General features: G+C 41.2%; 1 protein-coding gene across 1 annotated transcript in view; it reads right to left on the reverse strand.

Annotated features, from left to right (window-relative positions):
- Nucleotides 1-420: 420 nt before the first annotated feature.
- Nucleotides 421-22,720, reverse strand: part of LOC130274542 (mediator of RNA polymerase II transcription subunit 1-like) — an 86,225-nt gene continuing 63,925 nt past the window's right edge. Inside the window, exons 15-20 of the mRNA XM_056522984.1 lie at nt 21,662-21,786; nt 15,156-15,262; nt 13,437-13,627; nt 8,309-8,412; nt 5,039-5,147; nt 421-1,053 (exon numbers count right to left, since the gene is read on the reverse strand). Of these exons, the coding sequence (XP_056378959.1) occupies nt 444-1,053; nt 5,039-5,147; nt 8,309-8,412; nt 13,437-13,627; nt 15,156-15,262; nt 21,662-21,786 (1,246 nt within the window). The 3' untranslated portion in view covers nt 421-443. The remainder of the gene's footprint in view (nt 1,054-5,038; nt 5,148-8,308; nt 8,413-13,436; nt 13,628-15,155; nt 15,263-21,661; nt 21,787-22,720) is intronic.

Raw genomic sequence — 22,720 nt, forward strand, 5'->3', positions numbered from 1 at the left:
TCGCCTCGCGGCGCACCGCCAGCTTGATGCTCATCAGCATGGGTAATCAAAAAATTTAAATAAATTCAAATGAAATAAAATAAAAATTACATAAACAATCTGCCACATCTAGATGCTCTGCGGCAGTGATTCTAATAGCGATGCCTGTAATCTGCATGTCATACTGAATAACAGTATTATTTCACTAATACAGCACACTCCCTATGCATGTTAGGACAAAGAAAAGTGTTCTACACCCCTACTGAGCCTCTCTGTAGGCCAGAAATAGCCATTTTTAATAGCGATTCGCCATGAATAAATTCAGACAAACAATTTTTTTCCGGAAAATACGTCCGAATCGAAATTTTTAAAAATTTGCTCATCTCTAGTTTACATATTTACAGGCAAAAAAAAATTGACACGCAGCAAACTTGTGCTGAATATTACCTTATTTATTTGATTGATTATGAATAGCATTCATCCATTTCATGTTCAGGTATGGATCGTGCCATCACTAGTCCTGAAACACTCAAGCTGAGCTCCTCAGTAATACTTGAACTCAGCTCTCCTGTAATGCTGGAACTTGGATCCTCAGCTAAATTAGGACTTGGAACTTCAGCCATAATAGGGCTGAGTTCCTGTACAATGCTGGAACTGGGCTCCTCTGCTACACTAGAATAAGATTGCTCAGCAACCGTAGAATTGTGCTCATCTACCCCACTAGAACTGATTTCTACAGGGTGAAAATAGGAGTCTTCGGTATAACTCGAGCTTAGTTCTTGAGCAGGATAGGGACAAGGTTCATCAACTGAATGTAAGGCATCATTCTCATCCGGGAAAATATCCTCATTATGGTCATAGATTAAATTATTGGGGATATTCTTCTGAAAAGTTGGCTGCATGTCATGTGGGATACTAGGTTGTTGGTCCATAGCAGCCTCTTTTTGATATTCTGAACAGCTTTGGGGCAAAACATTGTTTCCATTTACACAATTTATCACCATATCTTCAGAAACTTCTGCTTCCTGTGCCTTCTTAAAGATGGTTCTCATTGTTAAGGGAATGGACATACAACTAAGAAAAGAAAACATAACATTTTAAGCAAGCCATATATTCATATTCAGGTTTCTCAGACTTACACATTAACATTAAGAATTTGGTATGATTGTAATCATACCAACCTGTTGAATATATTTTGCTCTCTTTTACTGCTTACAGGCTGGCATTTCCCTTGGTCAGCTGTATGTGTTTGTTTTTGGAAGCATTTTGGGGATGAGAAGTCCTTTTTCATTGCTTTCTTTAATGCTAGGTTAAGACTACGGAATCTCCAGGCAGAAAATTTCCGCCCGGAGATTCCGAGTGCGGCCAGCGCCGGCTGAATCAGTCTCCAATAGACTGCAATGTGTTCCGCGCGGATTTCCGCCTGAAGAAAGAGCACCGCCTTTCTTCAGGTGGAAATTTCTAAGCGGATTTTCCACTTCACAAATTCTGAAGTGTGAATTTGTGAACGGAAACCCATTCACTACACTAGACATTTTAGCAAGCAGAATTTCTGACGGAACTTTTACGACTGAATTTCTGTCGGAAATTCCGTAGTCTGAACCTAGCCTAATCCATTGTTTTACGCATGAAAGGTGAGTTAAACAGCAATACTGCCATTTTTTTTTTTTTATTATTAAAGGTTATGAAACACAGTGAATACACTACATTATGCATAGTTTTGGGTATATGGAAGAGATCTCTGTACTGTCCCCTACAATAGTTATACATAATTAGCCATCTTTTTTCCAGACTAAATAATTCTGAGGCGTGACCTAGTTTTGATAATCTTCTTGGGTACTGTAGTGCACCCATTCCATTTAGTACTCTGGTTGCCCACCTTTGAATCCACTCAAGTTTGACTAGATCTTTCTTGTACACAGGTGCCAACAACTGTCCACCGTATTCCATGTGCGGTCTAACTAGTAATTTGTACAGTGATAGAACTAGGTTGTCATGTGCATCTATGCCCCCATGATCTTATTTCTCTTGACAGTAAATGTAACTAGTTGACAGAATTGACATCTGCTGCCAACTAAAATATCCTAAAAATAAGTCATTTTTCCATGGCGGTTTACCATGTAGTAAAAATAATCTTGTTATGAACTGAGATATTCCATGCCAACAATTTACCCCCAGTCCAGGTTTTATTAGTACATATGTTAAGGACTTATCAAATTAGTTTGACTGGACTGATCTCAGGTTAGGGCGAGTTTACACAGTTTCATCTTAGTTTTACTGTTTACATTACAGTTGGGTTTAATCAATCTGTCCTTTAGAATCTTCTGATGTCAGGGGCTGCTGTTCCCAATAAAAATAGATTCCAAGTATTTCTGACTTGGCATCTATCTTAATTGGGATAAGCAGCGCCTGGCATCAGAAGGGTCTTCTTTCTTAATCTCCATACTATGGAAACCTAAATGCAGTCTGGAGAAAATTGAGCAAGACGTGTGCAGAAGGACATAGAAAGTAGATTGCTTTTTTCATTTTTAAGATGGTCTCTAAAAAATGAAAGCTGGAATCTGATTGGTTGCTATGGGCAACTGCTTCACTGTTCCTCTGCATGAGCTTTGATCAATCTCATAGAATACAATAGTGGTTTCTAACTGCCTAGATCCTGCAGAAAATATTTACCTTGGTGTCTAGGGGGTTAAAAGACCAAGATCAGAGTTATCTCCAATCCCAGCCACTGGTGGTGTCTGTCAGCTGCAGAAAGCAGTGTGCCAACAGTGTATGGTACTTGCCCAGCTCCTGAGCCTGCTTCATATTCCTTGACCCAACATTTCATGGGTTAAAATGGTTAAACAGCTGGCAATGGTTCCAGAGTCTAATCTATGCACTTCCTTTGCCATCTGTCAGAAAATGTATGTCAGATCGTACTACTACAGGGCTAAAGAAGAATACCACTGATCCGGTCACAGACAACAATGCAGCCTTTGGCTCACTGGTAGACGTCTGCCTCCTGTATGGCAGGTCCTGAGTTTGAGACTTGGCAGAGAAAAATATTAGAGACTACGGAGGCCCCAATGTCCTGTGTCAGAGGTAAAAGAACAGAGCAACATCCTGTGTAGTTTTTCCTACTATCCAAGGACAAAGAGCAACAAGGTCAGTTTAGTTATAAGAGGGTAAGAAGACTAAAACAGAAAAATAGCTGCAGGACAGGACTTCACCATGGGGGAGATTCATCAAAACCAGTGCAGAGGAAAAGTTGAACATTTGTTCATAGCAACCAATCAGATCGCTTCTATAATTTTTCAGAGGACTTTTTAAAATGTAAAGAAGCGATCTAATTGGTTGCTATGAGCAACTGGTCTCTGCACAAGTTTTAATAAATCCCCCTCTCGTTCCCATCTTCCTAAATTGTGGAGATGTGGTGCCTTGGTCATGCTGCTGGTCAAAGACAAGAGAGTGTTGGCTAATCCTCCCTGTAACGTTAAAGGGGTATTCCAGGAAAAAACGTATTTTTTATTTTTTTATATTTTTTATCAACTGGCTCTAGAAAGTCAAACAGATTTGTAAATTACATCTATTAAAAAATCTTAATCCTTCCAGTAGTTATCAGCTGCTGAAGTTGAGTTCTTTTCTGACAACAGTACTCTCTGCTGACCAGGAACTGTCCAGAGAGCACTGTTGTCAGACAGAAAAGAACAACTCAACTTCAGCAACTTGACTACTGGAAGAATGAAGGTTTTTAATAGTAATTTACAAATCTGTTTAACTTTGTGGAGCAAGTTGATCCGTAGTGTGCATGGGCACTAAGTGTTCAGCGAGAGGAAGTTCAATACACACAACAGCACATATTTAGCATAGAGAAAAACTGGTTGATTTTCTGTATGCATCTTTTAAAAATATTTCAAAACTCATTCTAATATAGTTTAAAGCGTACCTGCCAAATTGCCAAAAAGAAAAAAAAAAGTGATATGTTACTCAGTACCTAATCCTGATTATGTACACATTTGTACACAGTGTCTTGGACCTATATATCCCTAACAAATATCATTTATATATCTTGCTCACTGGCTTAGTCTTCTTGCCTTGCGGAGGGGGCGTGTCCGTCTCTTTACCTCACTGTGGATGACTCCTCTGCTCCGAGTCTGGGTGCAGCCTGGCGGTCTGCAGATCTTTCTAAATTAGTGCAAGGATTTTTGTGATAAAAGCACAGTAGTTTATGTATAACTTTGTTCCTTCTAAAGCTGGATGCTAATCAACATTGCTGTCACTATGTGTGTCATTCAGTTTTCACAGACTCCTGAATGTCTGAGCAGGTTCTTTGTCATTCAGGAGTCAGAGAAAGCTTTGGCTTTTCAAGCATGCTGGGAGTTGTAGTTTTGTAACAGCTGGAGCTGCAGTGTTTGTAAATAACTGCATTAGAGCAATGTTGCCTTTAGTTGTGGCAAAACTACAGACAAAGGATGTGTGGGCATGCTGGGAGTTGTAGTTTTGCAAAAGATGGAGGCACACAGCTCTAAAGTTTTACAAATATTGTACCCCCAGCTGTTGCAAAACTACAACTTCCATCATGTTAGTTGTAGTTTAGGAACAGCTGAAGGCTGCAGTGGTGATCTCTTATACTGCATACCAACACACTTTATGGACGGTGTTCAGTATGCTGCAAAATACAGAGTAGTCTGTCTGCATAAAGACAGATGACCCCTAGAGGCGGCTATTTTCATTTTTGTTATTTTTTTTTTAATTAAAATTGATTTTTTTTTAATGTATATTTAAAAGAAAAGTCATCAATAATACAAAATATAAAAAGTTTTTCATAATTACAGTGCCTCCAAGTATATGAGAAAAAAAATTATGGAATAGTCTCTTTAAAAGTAGTGATTTTCTTTATATATGGTTTTATCAGTTCAAGTGGAATCCCTCAAAAATCAATAAACCAAATAAATAAACCAAAACCTGTCACACCTGTTTTTTATATTTTAACAAGCTCTGATAAAATTAAAGACTGTTTTGGTTTCAAGCAGATTGATCTATCTGTGCCATAATAAGTCATAAAATAGTGTGTATTTACCTTTCCATAACTTTCATGATGAAATCACTGTTGCAGGGTGATGGCGGGTCTGAGGAGCTAGTATGGAGACTGCACATTATTTTCCTGCAGTTCAAGACTTCAACAACAACTGTACAAAAATAGGAATATTGGTAGAAGCCATTAAAAAAAGAAAAAAACTGTCCAGTACAACAGTATGCTTAAGGCTCTTTTATATGGGGCAGTTATCAGGCAAATGACCATTCATAGCAATGTTCGATCCGGATTATTGGCTCATGTGGAAGGTTCAGCATTTTGCCGATGGAGCGTCTTTCTTGATCATGGCTGATCGCATCTTATGTGCAGCTGTAAAAATTATCATGTGGTCAAGCTATTGAATGAGCACCAACCAACTTGTCTATAGTCGATTGGAGCTCATTAACAGTAGTGTAAGGGTAGGGTCACACGTGCCGTACATTTTCCTACCCATTGAAGTCAATGGGTGGCAATATCAGCTGCATATTTTGCTACCCATTGACTTAAAATGGGGAGAAAAATACACAGCAAAATACGGCCTGTGTGACCCTACCCTAAAAGAAGATCCTTGGGTGTAAACCATTTGCATTGCTCCTGATTGTTATATTAGTAAATCAGGGCCATTTTGTGTGTGTTTCGAATTAACTATTAAGAGTTGGGTGTAGTTTTCTTTGTGGGTTTTCAATTCCCTACAAGTATTTTTCCATGGTATTTACTAAGGTTTCCCTGCATTTAAAAAAAAATAATTTTGATATTTTTTACACATGCTCTGAGCTGTGGGGATTTCCAGAGCTAAAATCCACCACATTTTCTGTGGAAACCTTAGTAAATATGTTGGGATGTTTTGAAAATGTTGGGAACACAACCCCTTCTCAGTGGCCATGATCCTTTTTTGGGTTTTCTGAGTAAAATGGAAAATGTTGGTCAGTTTTAAAATTTTTGGCTCCAAATTCTGACACAACCCAATAAAACAGGTCGGGTTTACAATAGTAAAGCAGGGCCATTGTGTCCGTTTTTCTAAATATATCTTACACAGATCAGAGTGACAAAGCAGTATCAACCTCCAAACCAACTAAGGCTGGGTTCACACTACGTTTTCTCCCATACGGGAGCGCTCCCGTATGTCATTCATTTCAATGAGCCGGCCGGAGTGAAACGTTCATTCCGGTCGGCTCATTTTTGCGCCGTATGTGCTTTTACAACCGGACCTAAAACTGTGGTCAACCACGGTTTTAGGTCCGGTTGTAAAAGCGCATACGGTGCAAAAATGAGCCGACCGGACCGAACGTTTCACTCCGGCCGGCTCATTGAAATGAATGACATACGGGAGCGCGAGGTTTTAGCTCCCCCCTGCCGTATGCGCTCCCGTATGGGAGAAAACGTAGTGTGAACCCATCCTAACACTAAGAAGAGTCCCACCTTCTTTAATATTTGTATTACATGGTTCTTGACTGACCAGATGGCCGTTTTGGTTAGTTTTTTGTTTTTTTTTACACGTTCAAGATTTTCTATAACTTTAGGCATGCTCTGCTAAAATCCTGTGGCCCGACTATAATTTGTTTAAAGGAGACCAGTTTCTGGCCACATCATGTAGTTACTAAGTAGTTATTAAAAAGAGTCAGGTTCTTTCCACACTGTTTTTCTGTGTCCAGAACAGTTATACATGAAAACTTGAAGCCACGAGTCTCAGGATTAGGCTATATTCAACATAGTGGAAAGGATACAGATTTTCTATCCAGATTTGCATGTAGAAAATCCATAGGGGAACAGAGTTACAGCACAGAGGATGAGATTCACAAATATTTTGTTCACACACTGTAGAAAAATAACTTGTGTGTAAACTGACACGCAGTGTGAAATCTTATTCCACAGCATGTTAGTTCTTCACATCGAATTTCACCCTTATAACTGCATACAGTGGAAAATATAGTAACAAACATATAAACCATGCAAGATTACAGGCGAAATATTATAGCGGTTAGGGTATGTTCACACTGAGGAATTGGGGCGGAAATCAAGCAGAAATTTTCAGCCTCAAAATATTGTTACTTTTCCACAAGAACTCACAGAGATTTCGCGCGGAGGGGAAGAGTATAACATATATATATATTATCCTCTTATGTGCGAATTCCGCGCCATTTCCACGCCATTTCGGCGCCAATTGTGGAACTGATTCTGACTGAAAAAAAAATTTAACATTGATCTCTATGGGAGTAAGACGCTGATTCCGCCTGAAAGAAAGAACATGTTCTTTCTTCAAGCGGAACATAATTCCTCGTCAGAATTCTGCTTGAGGAAATTCCTCAGTGTGAACTGAGGGGCAGAAATTCTGCACAGCTCTATGGGGATTTTCACTGCTGAATGATTTGGAGAGGAAAAAGCGAGCAGAATACTCGTGGAAATTCCTCTCCAATTCCTCAGTGTGAACATACCCTTAGAGTTTGACATTTTTTTGGTTATTCTAGTGGTACTCTGCTGCAAGATATCTTATTCCCTATCCAAAGGTCGGACAACTGCGATCAGACATCTTATCCCCTATCCTCTGGATAGGGGATAATATGTCTAGCAATGGAGTACCCCTTTAAGAAGTCACAGCTAACAGTGGATATTTTGTTTCTAAAGCAAAGCCAGTGCACTGAACATATAGTAGAGCCTGGCTATTATTTCACTTTTATCCTGATATTCATTATTGATCCAGGACTGTACTGGATGTAATGTAATACTGTGCAGCAGAGTTATTATATAGAGCAGATTTCTATATTTGCTTGATGTTAATGCATGATATTTGGGCCGTCCTTAGGTTGGATAGCCAGTGCAGATATGTTCAAAAGCCAGGATATCTGTAACTAGCAGAGGATTCTGTGTTCTCAGTTGCCAGGGCTGGATGTGAAAGAAGGGAATGTACTGCTTTGGAAGAGGATAGAGCGAGTGACCAACACTTGTCCATCCCAGTCTCTGAGGATACGTTTAAGCTGTTTTAACATCAAATTAATAACTGGAAACATTTTTTTTTTACCATAGGTCATGCAGTCATTTTTTTCGGCTACTTTAAGTGGCAAAATAGTATGATCTCTGAAGCTTGCAAAGTACTGGACAACTGTGCAGCATCACAGTCACAATTTGAGAGAGATACATTCTGTGCAGTTGGGCAGAAAACATATCCCTAAAGCTGGGCCTGCCAAGTAGGTTATTACTAGTCAGTCAGGTTTTGCCAATATGTGAACTACACAAAATCGGTAATTTATGAGAAGCATACAAAGAACTAAAAAGTCATACCACAGGACAGACTGCCCCCTTTGGGATGCTGAAATGAAATGCAGATCTTAAACTCTCTTTGCAGGGAGACTTCAAAATGAAGCATTCTTGTATGATCTGAAAACATTAAACCATATTACATTAGACAAATCATATACAATATGTCATCAGGCCCATAAACTTAAAATTTATCCACATTTAACTTAATTTTCCATTTCTCACCTAAGGCTAGGTTCACACTACGGAATTTCCGCCTGCAATTCTGCTTTGAAATTGAAGGCAGAAATTCCGCTTACTAAAATGTATAGTATAGTGAATGGTTTTCCGTTCACAAATTAACACTTCGGAATTTGTGAAAATCCGCTTGAAAATTTCTGCCGGAAGAATGGTGTTGCTCATTCTGCAGGCGGAAATACTCGCGGAACACATTGCATTCTATTGGAGACTGCAGAGTCGGTGCTGGCCGCACTCAGAATCTCCGAGTGGAAATTTTCTGCCCGGAGATTCCGCAGTGTGAACCTAGCCTGAGCCTCCAGCTCCAGCTTCCTCTGTTTGGTTACCTACAGAGCTTAGCATCATCTGCAAATACTGAAATTCGACTTTGTAATTCCTCTTCAAGGACATTAAAGGGGTACTCCGCTGATAAGTGTCTGATCCCTGGGGATCCCAGCAGTCAACCCCCCCATGGTATAGACATTATAGGGGTTACCCAAGACAAGGGGAATTTAGTAATAAATGTCATACAGTAATGGACATGCTTACCAAGGATCTGTGCTTGTGTTGGTGCTAAATGGTTATGTCCTGTAGCCCCCATTATGCTAGGAACTGGCTACATCCGGTTTCTATGGCCTCCCTAAGACTACAATCCTCAGGATGCTTTGTTTCAAGATGGAAGGAGACTTATTTCCATCCTACACATTGGATGCCCTACCTATTGCAGCACAGCCACACTTCTTAGTCACATGACTTGCCCGACATCACCTGACTTACAAGCTGTGGATCTGCGTGATGATGAATGCACGCACATGTGTGCCAGTTAAAGGGGTTAACCAAAAAACGGAATTAGAAAAAAAAAAAAAATAATCAGATCAGCATAGGACATTAATCCTTCATTTATTATTCTACTGTGACCTTTGTAAAAGTCAAAGTCCATCTGTGCATGCGTGGAGTTGAACTTTTAAAGTTTTTAAACAGCTGAAGGCACCCTTTTTTGGGAAAAGCCATATTTTATTATTGCTATAGTGTAGTATTGCTACAGCGCTGCCAGGCGCTATGTCAGTGTTAGTTTAGGGACCCACTCTGTGTGTGTATAAAAAAAAAAAAAAATTATATTATATATATATATATATATATATATATATATATATATATATATATATATATACACATATATATACACACACACACACACACACACACACACACACACACACACACACACACGTTTATACAATACGAATGTATATATTATATATATCCCCCCAAGGGAGGAAGATGGCGGCGGCGGCGACAGGTGAGTAGATCTTCAGCCGCGGTCGGGCCCTTTACAGCAATGCACGTCGCCCTAAAGCGACATGCATTGCTGTAATGGGACTCTGTATACTACAACTCCCAGCATGCCCAGACAGCCCTTGGCGTCTGGGCATGCTGGGAGTTGCAGTTTTGCAACATCTGGAGGTCCACAGTTTGGAGACCACTGTGCCCTTCCAGATGTTGCAAAACTACACATCCTCAGAATGCCCTTACTGTCCAGGCATGCTGGGAGTTGTAGTTCTGTAACATCTGGCCCTTCAGATGTTGCAGAACTACAACTACCAGCATGCCTGGACAGTTTTGGCATACTGGGAGTTGTAGTTTTGCAACATCTGGAAGGGCACAGATTGGGAACCACTGTATTAGTGGTCTGCAAACTAGTCCTCCAGATGTTGCAAAACTACAACTCCCAGCATGCTGAGAGTTGTAGTTCGGCAACATCTGGCTCTAAAGATGTTGCCGAACTACTACACCCAGCATGCCTGAGAATGCTGGGAGTTGTGGTTTTGCAACAACAGGAGGCACACTGGTTGGGAAACATTGTCTGTTTCCTAACTCAGTGTTTCCCAACCGTGTGCCTCCAGCTGTTGCAAAACTATAACTACCAGCATGCACTGATAAACTGTGCATGCTGGGAGTTGTAGTTTTGTAACAGCTGGAGGTCCCCTCCCCCCTGTGAATGTACAGGGTACACTCACATGGGCAGGGGGCTTACAGTGAGTATCAGGCTGCAAGTTTGCGATGCAGCAAATTTTGCGCGGCAGCTCAAACTCGCAGCGGGAACTCGCTGTAATCCCCCGCCCGTGTGACTGCACCCTAAAAACACTACACTACACTAACACAAAATAAAATAAAAAAGTAAAAAAAACACTACATATACACATACCCCTACACAGCCCCCTCCCCTCCCCAATAAAAATGAAAAACATCTGGTACGCAACTGTTTCCAAAATGGAGCCTCCAGCTGTTGCAAAACAACAACTCCCAGTATTGCCGGACAGCCGTTGACTGTCCAAGCATGCTGGGAGTTTTGCAACAGCTGGAGGCACCCTGTTTGGGAATCACTGGCGTAGAATACCCCTATGTCCACCCCTATGCAAATCCCTAATTCAGGCCTCAAATGCGCATGGCGCTCTCACTTTGGAGCCCTGTCGTATTTCAAGGCAACAGTTTAGGGTCACATATGGGGTATCGCCGTACTCGGGAGAAATTGTGTTACAAATTTTGGGGGGCTTTTTCTCCTTTAACCCCTTATGAAAAGGTGAAGTTGGGGTCTACAACAGCATGTTAGTGTAAAAAAAGTAATTTTTTACACTAAACACGCTGGTGTTGCCCTATACTTTTCATTTTGACAAGAGGTAAAAGGGAAAAATGCCCCCCAAAATTTGTAATGCAATTTCTCCCGACTACGGAGATACCCCATAAGTGGGAGCAAAGTGCTCTGGGGGCGCACAACAAGGCCCAGAAGGGAGAGTGCACCATGTACATTTGAGGTGATTTGCACAGGGGTGGCTGATTGTTACAGCGGTTTTGAAAAACGCAAAAAAAAAAAAAAAAAACACATGTGACCCCATTTCGGAAACTACACCCCTCACGGAATGTAATGAGGGGTGCAGTGAGAATTTACACCCCACAGGTGTCTGACAGATCTTTGGAACAGTGGGCTGTGCAAATAAAAAAAAATTGTACAGCCCACTGTTCCAAAGTTCTGACAGACACCAGTGGGGGGTAAATGCTCACTGTACCCCTTGTTACGTTCCTCAAGGGGTCTAGTTTCCAAAATGGTATGCCATGTTGGGGTTATTTTGCTGTCCTGGCACCATAGGGGCTTCCTAAATGCGACATGCCCCCCGAGCAAAATTTGCTCTCCAAAAGCCAAATATGACTCCTTCTCTTCTGAGCATTGTAGTTTGCCCGTAGTGCACTTCAGGTCCACTTATGGGGTACCTCCATACTCCGAAGAGATAGGGTTACAAATTTTGGGGGGTATTTTCTGCTATTAACCCTTGCAAAAATGTGAAATTTGGGGGGAAACACACATTTTAGTGAAAAAATATATATATTTTTTTACATATGCAAAAGTCGTGAAACCCCTGTGGGGTATTAAGGCTCACTTTATTCCTTGTTACGTTCCTCAAGGGGTCTAGTTTCCAAAATGGTATGCCATGTGAGGGTTTTTTGCTGTTGTGGCACCATAGGGGCTTCCTAAATGCGACATGCCCCCCGACCAAAATTTGCTCTCCAAAAGCCAAATATGACTCCTTCTCTTCTGAGCATTGTAGTTCGCCCGTAGTGCACTTCAGGTCCACTTATGGGGTACCTTCATACTCAGAAGAGATGGGGTTACAAATTTTGGGGGGTATTTTCTGCTATTAACCCTTGCAAAAATGTGAAATTTGGGGGGAAACACACATTTTAGTGAAAAAATATATATATTTTTTTACATATGCAAAAGTCGTGAAACACCTGTGGGGTATTAAGGTTCACTTTACCCCTTGTGACGTTCCCCAAGGGGTCTAGTTTCCAAAATGGTATGCCATGTGGGGATTTTTTGCTGTTCTGGTACCATAGGGGCTTCCTAAATGCAACATGCCCCCCAAAAACCATTTCAGAAAAACATACTCTCCAAAATCGCCTTGTCGCTCCTTCGCTTCTGAGCCCTCTACTGCGCCCGCCGAACACTTTTCATGGACATATGAGGTATGTCCTTACTCGAGAGAAATTGGGCTACAAATATAAATATAAATTTTCTCCTTTTACCCCTTGTAAAAATTCAAAAATTTGGTCTACAAGAACATGCGAGTGTAAAAAATGAAGATGGTGAATTTTCTCCTTCACTTTGCTGCTATTCCTGTGAAACACCTAAAGGGTTAAAACGCTGACTGAATGTCATTTTGAATACTTTGGGGGGTGCAGTTTTTATAATGGGGTAATTTGTGGGGTATTTCTAATATGAAGACCCTGCAAATCCACTTCAAACCTGAACTGGTCACTGAAAAATAGTGAGTTTGAAAATTTTGTGAAAAATTGGAAAATTGCTGCTTAACTTTGAAGCCCTCTGGTGTCTTCCAAAAGAAAAAACTCATAAATTTTATGATGCAAACATAAAAGTAGACATATTATATATGTGAATAAAAATTTTTTTTATTTGGAATATCCATTTTCCTTACAAGCAGAGAGCTTCAAAGTTAGAAAAATGCAAAATTTTCAATTTTTTCAGCAAATTTTGGAATTTTTCACTAAGAAACGATGCAAGTATCGACAAAATTTTACCAATAACATAAAGTAGAATATGTCACGAAAAAACAATCTTGGAATCAGAATGATAGGTAAAAACATTCCAGAGTTATTAATGTTTAAAGTGACAGTGGTCAGATGTTCAAAAAACGCTCCGGTCCTAAGGTGTAAAATGGCCTGGTCCTTAAGGGGTTAAAATAGTCACACAAAAGATCTGTTCAGCCAAGGAATGAGAATTTTTATTGTCGCTGGCTTTTTTTTAAAATGTTCCTATGAATGCTTATTCAGTTGTTATTTTACCTGTGTAAAAGAGTAAATTTTAAAAAGACTTGATAGAGGTTGAAAAAAATAGTCAAATATATCATACTTATCTTTAGGGTTTATTGTGCTAGATATGCAGCTATAAATCAGAGTATTATAGGCTGCTTGGTGTCTTAAAACTTCCAGAATTGATGGGATATGGCTTGGGTGAATAAAGGGTATTTTGCTGACCAATGCACCAATCACAGCATTTTCACCACCCATTCTGCTGTTAACCACATAACAATGATCTTTACAACCTGAAATAGACTTAAAGTTTTATTAAACATTAGTTAATACATTTACAAAAGAAACATAAAATACTGTTCACTGTCTGCAGATAAAAGTGACAAAGTATTGTTTTAGATTAGAGAAAGTCAGTTTTTTTCTCCCAGAAACAGTACCACCTTTGACTATTGGCTGATATACTGCGTATACCCTTAAGTAATTGTAAGCTGTGATATTACACCATAAAAGATAAGATGCTGCAAATCTATTCTGCACTCAAATTTGCACAGGAACCTATACAGATCTGCATCAGACACTGGTGCCTCCTCTTTTTAGACTTAAAAATGTATCCTATATCATACAGATAATTTTATTTTTATTTTTTCAGTTAAAAATTTGACAAGTAACAGTATAGAGAATGTAGGAGTCATGTCATGCCCATGAACATATTTCCATGCAACGTTTCTTTTGGGAAAACATTTAAATACTACTTTGTTGTATTAATGAACATTAAAGGGGTACTCCGCCCCTAGACATCAAGATGTCAGATCGCCGCGGTCCCGCTGCTGGGGAGCCCCGGGATCGCCGCTGCGGCACCCCGCCATCATTACTGCACAGAGCGAGTTCGCTCTGTGCATAATGACGGGCGATACAGGGGACGGAGCAGCGTGACGTCATGGCTCCGCCCCTCATGACATCACGGCCCGTCCCCTTAATGCTAGTCTATGGCAGGGGGCGTGATGACCGCCACGCCCCCTCCCATAGACTTGTATTGAGGGGGCGGGCCGTGACGTCACGAGGGGCAGAGCCGTGACGTAACGATGCTCCGGCCCCTGTATTGCCCGTCATTACGTGCAGAGCGAACTTGCTCTGCGCAGTAATGATAGCGCAGTGCTGCAGCGGCGATCCTGGGGCTCCCCAGCTGCGGGACCGTGGCGATCTGACATTTTATCCCCTATCCTTTGGATAGGGGATAAGATGTCTAGGGGAGGAGTACCCCTTTAATATGATGTGAGAAAACATTTATCTTTTCCCCAAATTTTCTTTCAGTTAGATGCTGAAAGGTATATTTAATGTCCTTTAAGGGCCATTCTATGTGTCACTACTTATGTGTTAATGTTTGTTAGGCCAAGTTACCAACATGTCTATGGTCTTCCCACTATAGACTAGGAATGTGTGCCCCATAAATTAAGCTTAAACGCATGTAGGACAGACCAAACAATTAGACTTTGTTTGGTCAAGAAAGGTTATGGCCAGGCTGCGGTATACATTAGAATACCTTATTGATGGTATTCAGACATATACCCATTGCAAAAGGTTATAAACTTTAGATGAATTTGGGCCTTTTTATGTTGTAGTGTCAACGTGGCAGGATAGATACTTAGCAAGATGCTTACCCAACTCTGTTTTCTCCATCCTCAAAATCTTATAGCTATCTTGTGATGGGCCAAGCTATTTCTCTTAAATTAAGGTAAAAACCTAAGTACATCATTTGTACTCAAGTGCAGTATTGGTTTTAAAGGATCATCTACACTTACACATTTTGAAAAGTGTGTTTGAGAAAACATACCACAACAAACTGGATCTCTTGACTGACTAAATCTGTGTGCCTTTTATGTTTTGTTCCAATGACCAGCTCATGCATTGGGCCTTGTTTTGTAAAAACAACAGGAAGGCCTTTAAAATAAAACAAACATGTTATGTTATAAGTAGACACACACTTAGTTTTTTTTACCTCTGAGTCAGGAGGCCCCCATACATACACCATATGTGAATTTAGCTGACATTAAGCTAATGTGTATAACCAGCTTGAGGATTGCTCCAAGAAGAATACAATGTACACTTATTGGAACACACTAGTGTGCCCAAATAGAAGTGTAAATGCAAAACTTGGCATCGAGTTGTATCTCCAGCAGATATGTAAGCGATTACAGGTGTTGACGAGAGGGCATTATACTGCTTCCCCCACTGCCCTATATAAAGTCTCTTAGAGGATACTTTTTGGTATTGTACCTCTTTGCAACAGATGGTTCACTGCTAGACAAGCCTTTATGATGCACTCAAAAGAGAATATGCCCAGTTAACAGACTGGGCACATTATTGGGCACAAAAGCACGATGTTCCAAAATGGGAGGGTGCTTGTCCTGATCATTGTGATTGTGATGTTCAATCACTGCATGATATTACGGATGTTGTGGAGACATCATGCATCTATTGTACATCACATGTGGGTGTGGTTTGGATCATGACAAGCACCCGCCCACTCCTGTCTCAAAACACTATACTTCTGAGATGACCAAGGAGTGGAAGTAGACTGCCAGGGAGTACAACAGGTAAGACTTCTTCTGCTCCCAAGACAATCCATTTAAACCATCTATTTAAGTACAGATTAAACCCCAAAAAACATAAATTACTCTTACCGATAATTGTTTTTCGTTGAGCCCATGATGGCACCATTGGAGAGACCGCCTCCTTCCTCAGGACAGGAAACAGGAACTGGAAACAGTTTGCATATAAGGACCATAGGAGCTGCTATTCCCCAGTTCTTAAGCAAGTATCAAGGAGTAACAACCCAAAAGGAATTATCAATAAATAATAAACAACCATAACTTACATACATAGCTAGGAAATATTAATATATCTCCCTTTTTTTTTCATATAACATGGGAGGGAAATAGTAGGTGCCATCATGGGCTCAACGAAAAACAATTATCGGTAAGAGTAATTTATTTTTCCCCTATCGCCCAAGATGGCACCTTTGGAGAGTGAGTAGACTAGACTTAATAATTAGGGGGGGGGGGGGGGAGACTACTGCCTGGAGAACTTTACGACCAAAAGAAAGATCCTCATCTCTTATTTGATTCAACCTGTAGTGTTTGTAAAAGGTATGTTGCGAACTCCAGGTGGCTGCTCTGCAGATCTGCTGAATAGAAGCTGAGGCTCTCTCTGCCCAGGATGTAGAGAATGATCTCTTAGAATGAGCTCTAAACCCTGAAGGGGGATTTAGATTTGCAGAAGTGTATGCTAGCTGGATGGATTGTTTTATCCACCTCGCCACAGTGCTAGGAGCAGCTGCTCTACCCTTATTTGGCCCCTGGAATTGAAGTAACAACTTAGGCGATAGGCGCCAATCTTTGGATATCTCCAAATAATGAAGAAGACATCTCCTAACATCTAGACAATGGAATTCTTTTCCTTGTCATTTTTAGGATTTTCACAGAAGGAAGGTAGAATCACAACTTGAGTTCTATGGAAGTCAGAGACCCTCTTTGGGAGAAAGGCTGGATAAGGAGACAACACCACTCTATCATTAAAGACAGACAAATAGGGCTGGTTAATAGAGAAACTAGTAATTTTCCCAACCCTCCTGGCGGACGTGACTGCCAAAAGAAACACAAGCTTAAAAGGTAATAATCTGTAAGGGAACCTCAACTAATGGCTCAAAGGGAGTTTTAGTGAGACTATTAAGGACAATATTTAAGTTCCTAGGTGGAACCAATGGTCTAACCAACGGAGACATCCTAACTGTTGCTGATAGAAATCTTTTAACCCAAGGATGTTCTGCTAGTTTATAATCAAAAAGAGCACTAAGTGCTGACACTTGAACTTTTAAAGTACTGGGTCTAAGCTGTTCATCTAGACCCGCTTGCAAAAAATCTAATGTTTTTGGGATGTCAGCAGTTTTAAGAACATCAATAGGGTTCTGCATGAATCTACCAAAGGCTTTCCAAGTTCTTAAATATATTTGAGAAGTTACCTTTTTTCTGCTCGCCAACAGAGTAGTAATAACATGATCAGAAAGACCCCTTTGTTCTAAGATGCCCCGCTCAACCGCCATGTCGTCAGATGCAGATTGGAGGTCTCGGCATGCATAACTGGACCTTGATGTAGAAGGTTCGGGGACTCTGGAAGGATCCAGGGATCTGACACGGACATCTTCCTCAACCAGGTGAACCATACCCTGCGGGGCCAGAATGGGGCAATGACCACTACTCTCGCCCTGTCCTCTCTGATATTTCTTAGGACTCTGGGAAGTAACCTGACTGGAGGGAAGGCATAAAGAAGTGCCCTGCACCAACTTTGTGAAAAAGAGTCTATCCCCAGGGGGTGATGCGCTGGTGAATCTTTTACTTTCCTGTTGGCCCTTGAGGTGAATAGATCTATGCGGGGAGTACACCAACGTTGACAGATCTGGAGAAAGATCGTCTGATCTAACTCCCAATCCCCTTGGTTCAGGCGATGTCTGCTGAGATAGTCCGCCACCTGATTTTGGGACCCCTTTAGATGGAGAGCAAACAAGGAGCTGAGATTAATCTCTGCCAGTCTGAAGATATGATGACAAGTCCTCATGAGGGAAGGGGATCTGGTACCCCCCTGATGATTTAAGTAGGCAACTACTGTGGAATTGTCTGACAGAATTTTTAGGTCTTTTCCGCCAAGCAGAGGAACAGATTGAGAGATGGTGAACAGGACTGCCTTCAATTCCCTTAGGTTCTGAGATTCCCTGGAAATCTCCTGACTCCATTGACCCTGAAGGATTAAGGATTCTCCGTGGGCTCCCCGCCCCCAGGGGCTTGCTACTGTAGTAAGGCAAAATTCGTTCTCTTTAACCCAATAAATGCCCTTTTCTAGATTCGCCGGATTTATCCACCAAAGAAGGGACCTCTTTACTTGGGCTGAAGGGGTCATGTAAGTGTCTAATTAATCGGGGACTCCGTCCCACTGGCTCAGGATTTGTCCCTGTAGCCTCCTTGAATGGTACTGAGCCCATAAAACTGGTGGGATACACTAAGTTAACAGGCCCAGGACAGACATGGGCTCCCTTATGGGGAGCTCCTTTAGTTTCAGTAGCTGAGACACTTTCTGCCTGACCAAAATCTCCTTGGATTGGGGAAGAAAGGAGATTTGACGGGTGGAATCCAGGCCTATTCCCAGGAATGTGCATACCTGAGAAGGGATCAAGTGGGATTTGTCTAGATTCACTTCCCACCCTAGGTTCAACAGAATTTTTGGAGTCTGAAGAACCTGCCGAATCAAGAGCTACTCCTAGTCTGACACCAAAAGGAAATTGACTATATTTGACTATATTTTGTTCTCTTACATGGGCAATCACCTCACCCATAAGTTTGGTGAAGACTCGGGGAGCCTGTGATAGGCCAAAGGGAAGCGCCTGAAACTGGAGGTGGAACAGACAGGTTCCCAAGACTACCGCTACCCTTAAATATTTTTGATGACCTTGGAAAATCGTGACATGATAATATGCGTCCCTCAAGTCCAAGGTGACCATAAAACAGTTCTGGTTCAGGTTCAGGATAGCTGATTGAATCGTTTCCATCCGAAATTTGTGGTACTTCAGGAAACGATTCAATAGCTTGAGTTTTATTATAGTGCGGAAGGAGCCATTGGGCTTTCTTACCAGGAAGAGCGTGGAGTAGTATCCCAAACCTCGCTCTTCTTCCGCAACCTGAATCAGAACTCTCTTCTTAATCAAGGAGAAAAACTTCTTTCTACAGGGCAGCCTGTTTCTCTGGAAACCTTCGGAGATCTGTTGGAACAAATCTGGGAGTCGGGAGACCTGAAAAAACAATTTTCAAACCGGTTTTTATTGTGGACAAAACCCAGTGGCTTGCAGAAATTTTCTCCCATTGGGGAAGAAAATGAGACAACCTGCCCCCCACTGGGAACCTTAAGTCATTGCTGACTGGACTTCTTGGAGGTTTCAGGGGTAGTGAACATGAAACCTCTGCTTCTTCTCTGGCCTGGCCACTGCCTGGCCCTGTATGAACCTCTCCGAAATTCCACCCTTCCTCTTCCACGAAAGGGCATCTTGCTCTGGATAGGGAAGGAAGGGATTAAGGGAAAGGTCTTCTTCCTATTCGCTGCTTTCTCTCAGACTAGTTCTAAATCAGTCCCAAAAAGAAAGGAACCTTCACATGGTATAGCACATAATTTAGATTTGGAGGTAAGATCACCTCCTTTCCACTCTTTAACCCAAATAGCCCGTCTGGCAGAGTTGGCACAGGCTGAGGCTTTAGCGGATAGTCTTAGGGTGTCTGCAGAAGCATCCGATATAAAGTCTGCCGCTGCTGCCAAGGTAGGGATTGATTGAAGCAATTGGTCTCTAGGAGCACCATCCCTGATCTGCTCCTCCAACTGATGAATCCAGACCTTTAAAGATCTTGCCACAGATGTGGTAGCAAGAATTGGCCTGAAGGAGCCTGCTGCTGCTTACCAGGCTCTTTTAAGAAATCCATCAGCCCTTCTGTCCATTGGCTCCCTTAGAGAGCCGGCATTCTCAGAAGGTAGGGCTGCTTTTTTAGACATCTTAGCCACAGGTGGATCAATTCTAGGGGACCTATCCCAATTGACGGTGAATTCCTCCTGAAAAGGATATTTTCTCTTAATAATGCTCTGTACTATAGCATATCTCTTATCTGGTCTTTGCCATTCAGACTTTATAATAGAGGTCAAAGTGCAAGGCCTTCATACATGCGATCTTGCACAGATAAAGGCTCAATCCTATCATCAAGCTTCATGGTAGATCTAACCACTCTGACTAGACCATCCACATTTTCAGTAGGAAAAAGAGCACCGCTATGAACTTCCTCCAAAATTTCTGACTCTTCATCCAAATCACCCTCTTCAAATTCAAAAAAATCTCTTTGCTCTGAACAATCAGGTACAGAAGAATGGATGGCTAGTGGAATAACTAGGCTCTGGCTGCGTCTCAAGAGGAGGAGGAGGCCGCATGCCGTTGCCGGAGGGACCGAGAGGGACCGGAAGATGCGCGCCATGCGCGAGACGGGGAGAGGTCACCCAGACTTAGCGGCTGCCCCCATACGATGGACTTTAAGCCGCTTGCATTTACCCTGTATGTATCAATTAGACCAGGGCCCCCACAGTCCACATACTTACATGCAAACTGCCCGGTTAGTACGGGACCCGTTCCGGTTACCATCCGCAGGACAGGAAACAGAACTGGGGAATAGCAGCTCCTATGGTCCTTATATGCAAACTGTTTCCAGTTCCTGTTTCCTGTCCTGAGGAAGGAGGCAGTCTCTCCAAAGGTGCCATCATGGGCGATAGGGAAAAATCCCTACAATCCCCACCTTTCTACTGGATCAAACATAGATGACCAAAGAAGTTTATGGTGTCTAATTTTGGTTCAGTTAAACTTCTCGGGTCTGTGTTATTAACATTTAAAGGCTATGGACACCTTTGAAAACCCATGTTATTTGGATTCTTGTTTTTTTATCATAGAGAGAAAAAAAAAAAACACACACAAACTTTCACCATAGGTTTATAAAAAATGTTTTCTGTTCTACAGCTTCTGTTATCAGTAAATTGCAAAAAGTAATTATCCGATAGGTTACTTATCAGCCTTTCTTTCTTCTTTTCCTGAAGCAACTGTAAAGCGGACTTATGACCACATCAATGCAGACCTTTGATCTGGTCATAAGTAAGCTCAGGAGAGGAGAGAAAGGCTTCATGTAAATTCCATCATAGAGGCAATTCTCTGATAAACTGTATAACAAACGAAATAATTTTGTTAATAAAAGACGTATGGAAAGAGATTTTTTGTTTCCATAATAAACACAAAGCAAGAGTATAACATTTATAAAAAGGTGTCCATAGCCTTTTGATACAGGTGCCAAATGCACGTATGTAGAGGGCTTAACACAATTCTATAGATTAATAGTTTACTGTATATTAACTGGTGTGTGCAGGTGAACATAGTGTTTGGCAATTTTACTGAAACCCCTCACCATAGTCTCCTGTCATACATCAAGCTAAAAGGTACAAGCAAGTCAAACGTAAGTGATCTCTCGAGCTAGTGATAGCTAGGTGCCACTTTGGTAGCAACACTGTTATATGTGGTGAAACTCTTGGCTTTACTGGTACTTGGGTGTCTGAGAATTAAATCTTCTGTAAAAGCACAAAACATAATGGCTGACATATCTTCGAGTTTTTTTAATACCCTTTAGAAAATTATGAAGCGGTTATGTTGAAAACTACATTTAAAAACTGAGAATCTAATCTGTTAGTAAAATTATTTTAGAATAAACAGTTTTATACCAGTAATGTTTTGGATCTTCTGAATTAACGTGAGCAGAACAGGCTCTGGAGTATCAAATCTTAGAAAGAAACATGCTGGCAGGGCCATACTGGATTCATCTGTGAGCGATGAAAACCTGTGGATGCTACATTTAAAAAAAAAAAAAAAAAAATTCAAACACAATTCAAACACAATCAGATGTAAAAAATGTTTTTTGCACCAAATGGTTTTTTAAGACTCTCTTGGCCTAGCATGTAACAAGGGGCAAAATATTAAACAGTTTTTTTCATTTTATATGGGCTAAGGTACAACATCATGAGGCTATCCGGGAGATTCTGACTGAGATGGACAAGACAGATAACGTCCTTGACTTCATGACTGAATCCCTCCTTTTCATACTTATCCACAACGAGTTCAGGGATGGCGAATCTTGGTATAGACAGGAGACCGGGACTGTCATGGGCACACTGGTCTCCTGTACCTATGCAAATGTTTTTTCTTGCTGCCCTCGAACGTCGTTATGTATTCTCCCAGATAAATCCTTTTGTCAGGAATATTAAGTTATTCCTCAGGTATGTCGACGACAGCCTAATTGTTTAGGAAGGTGCCGAAGCTCTATTTGGTGAATTTGTTGCCTACCTGAATGCTACAAATAGGGAGAATATATGTTTTTTTACATCTGTGTTTGGGGGTTTTGAACTTGACTTTTTGGATGTGAAATTGATAGCTAGTGGAACGACACTCATCTCACAGGGTTACCGAAAGAGTATAGCTCGTAACTCCCTGCTCCACTATACCAGCTCCCACCCTATTCATGTAAAACGTAGCATTCCCTATTCTCAGTTTTTGCAACTTAGAAAGGTGAACAGCGACGATGCTACTTTTTTGACGCAAGCTACTGATCTCAAGAGACGTCTCTTAGACAGACAGTACCCAGCTAAGATACTAGATGAGAGTTTCGCCAAAGCCACACAGAAACCTAAGAGATTAATTTTCTCTTTAGCTAATTCCAACATTAAATAATATTGTAGCCAGCACAATTCACAATAATTGGTACATTTTGTAGTCAGATTTAGATT

The sequence above is a fragment of the Hyla sarda genome, chromosome 5 (genome assembly GCF_029499605.1).
Source record: "Hyla sarda isolate aHylSar1 chromosome 5, aHylSar1.hap1, whole genome shotgun sequence".
NCBI classification, from domain to species: Eukaryota; Metazoa; Chordata; class Amphibia; order Anura; family Hylidae; genus Hyla; species Hyla sarda.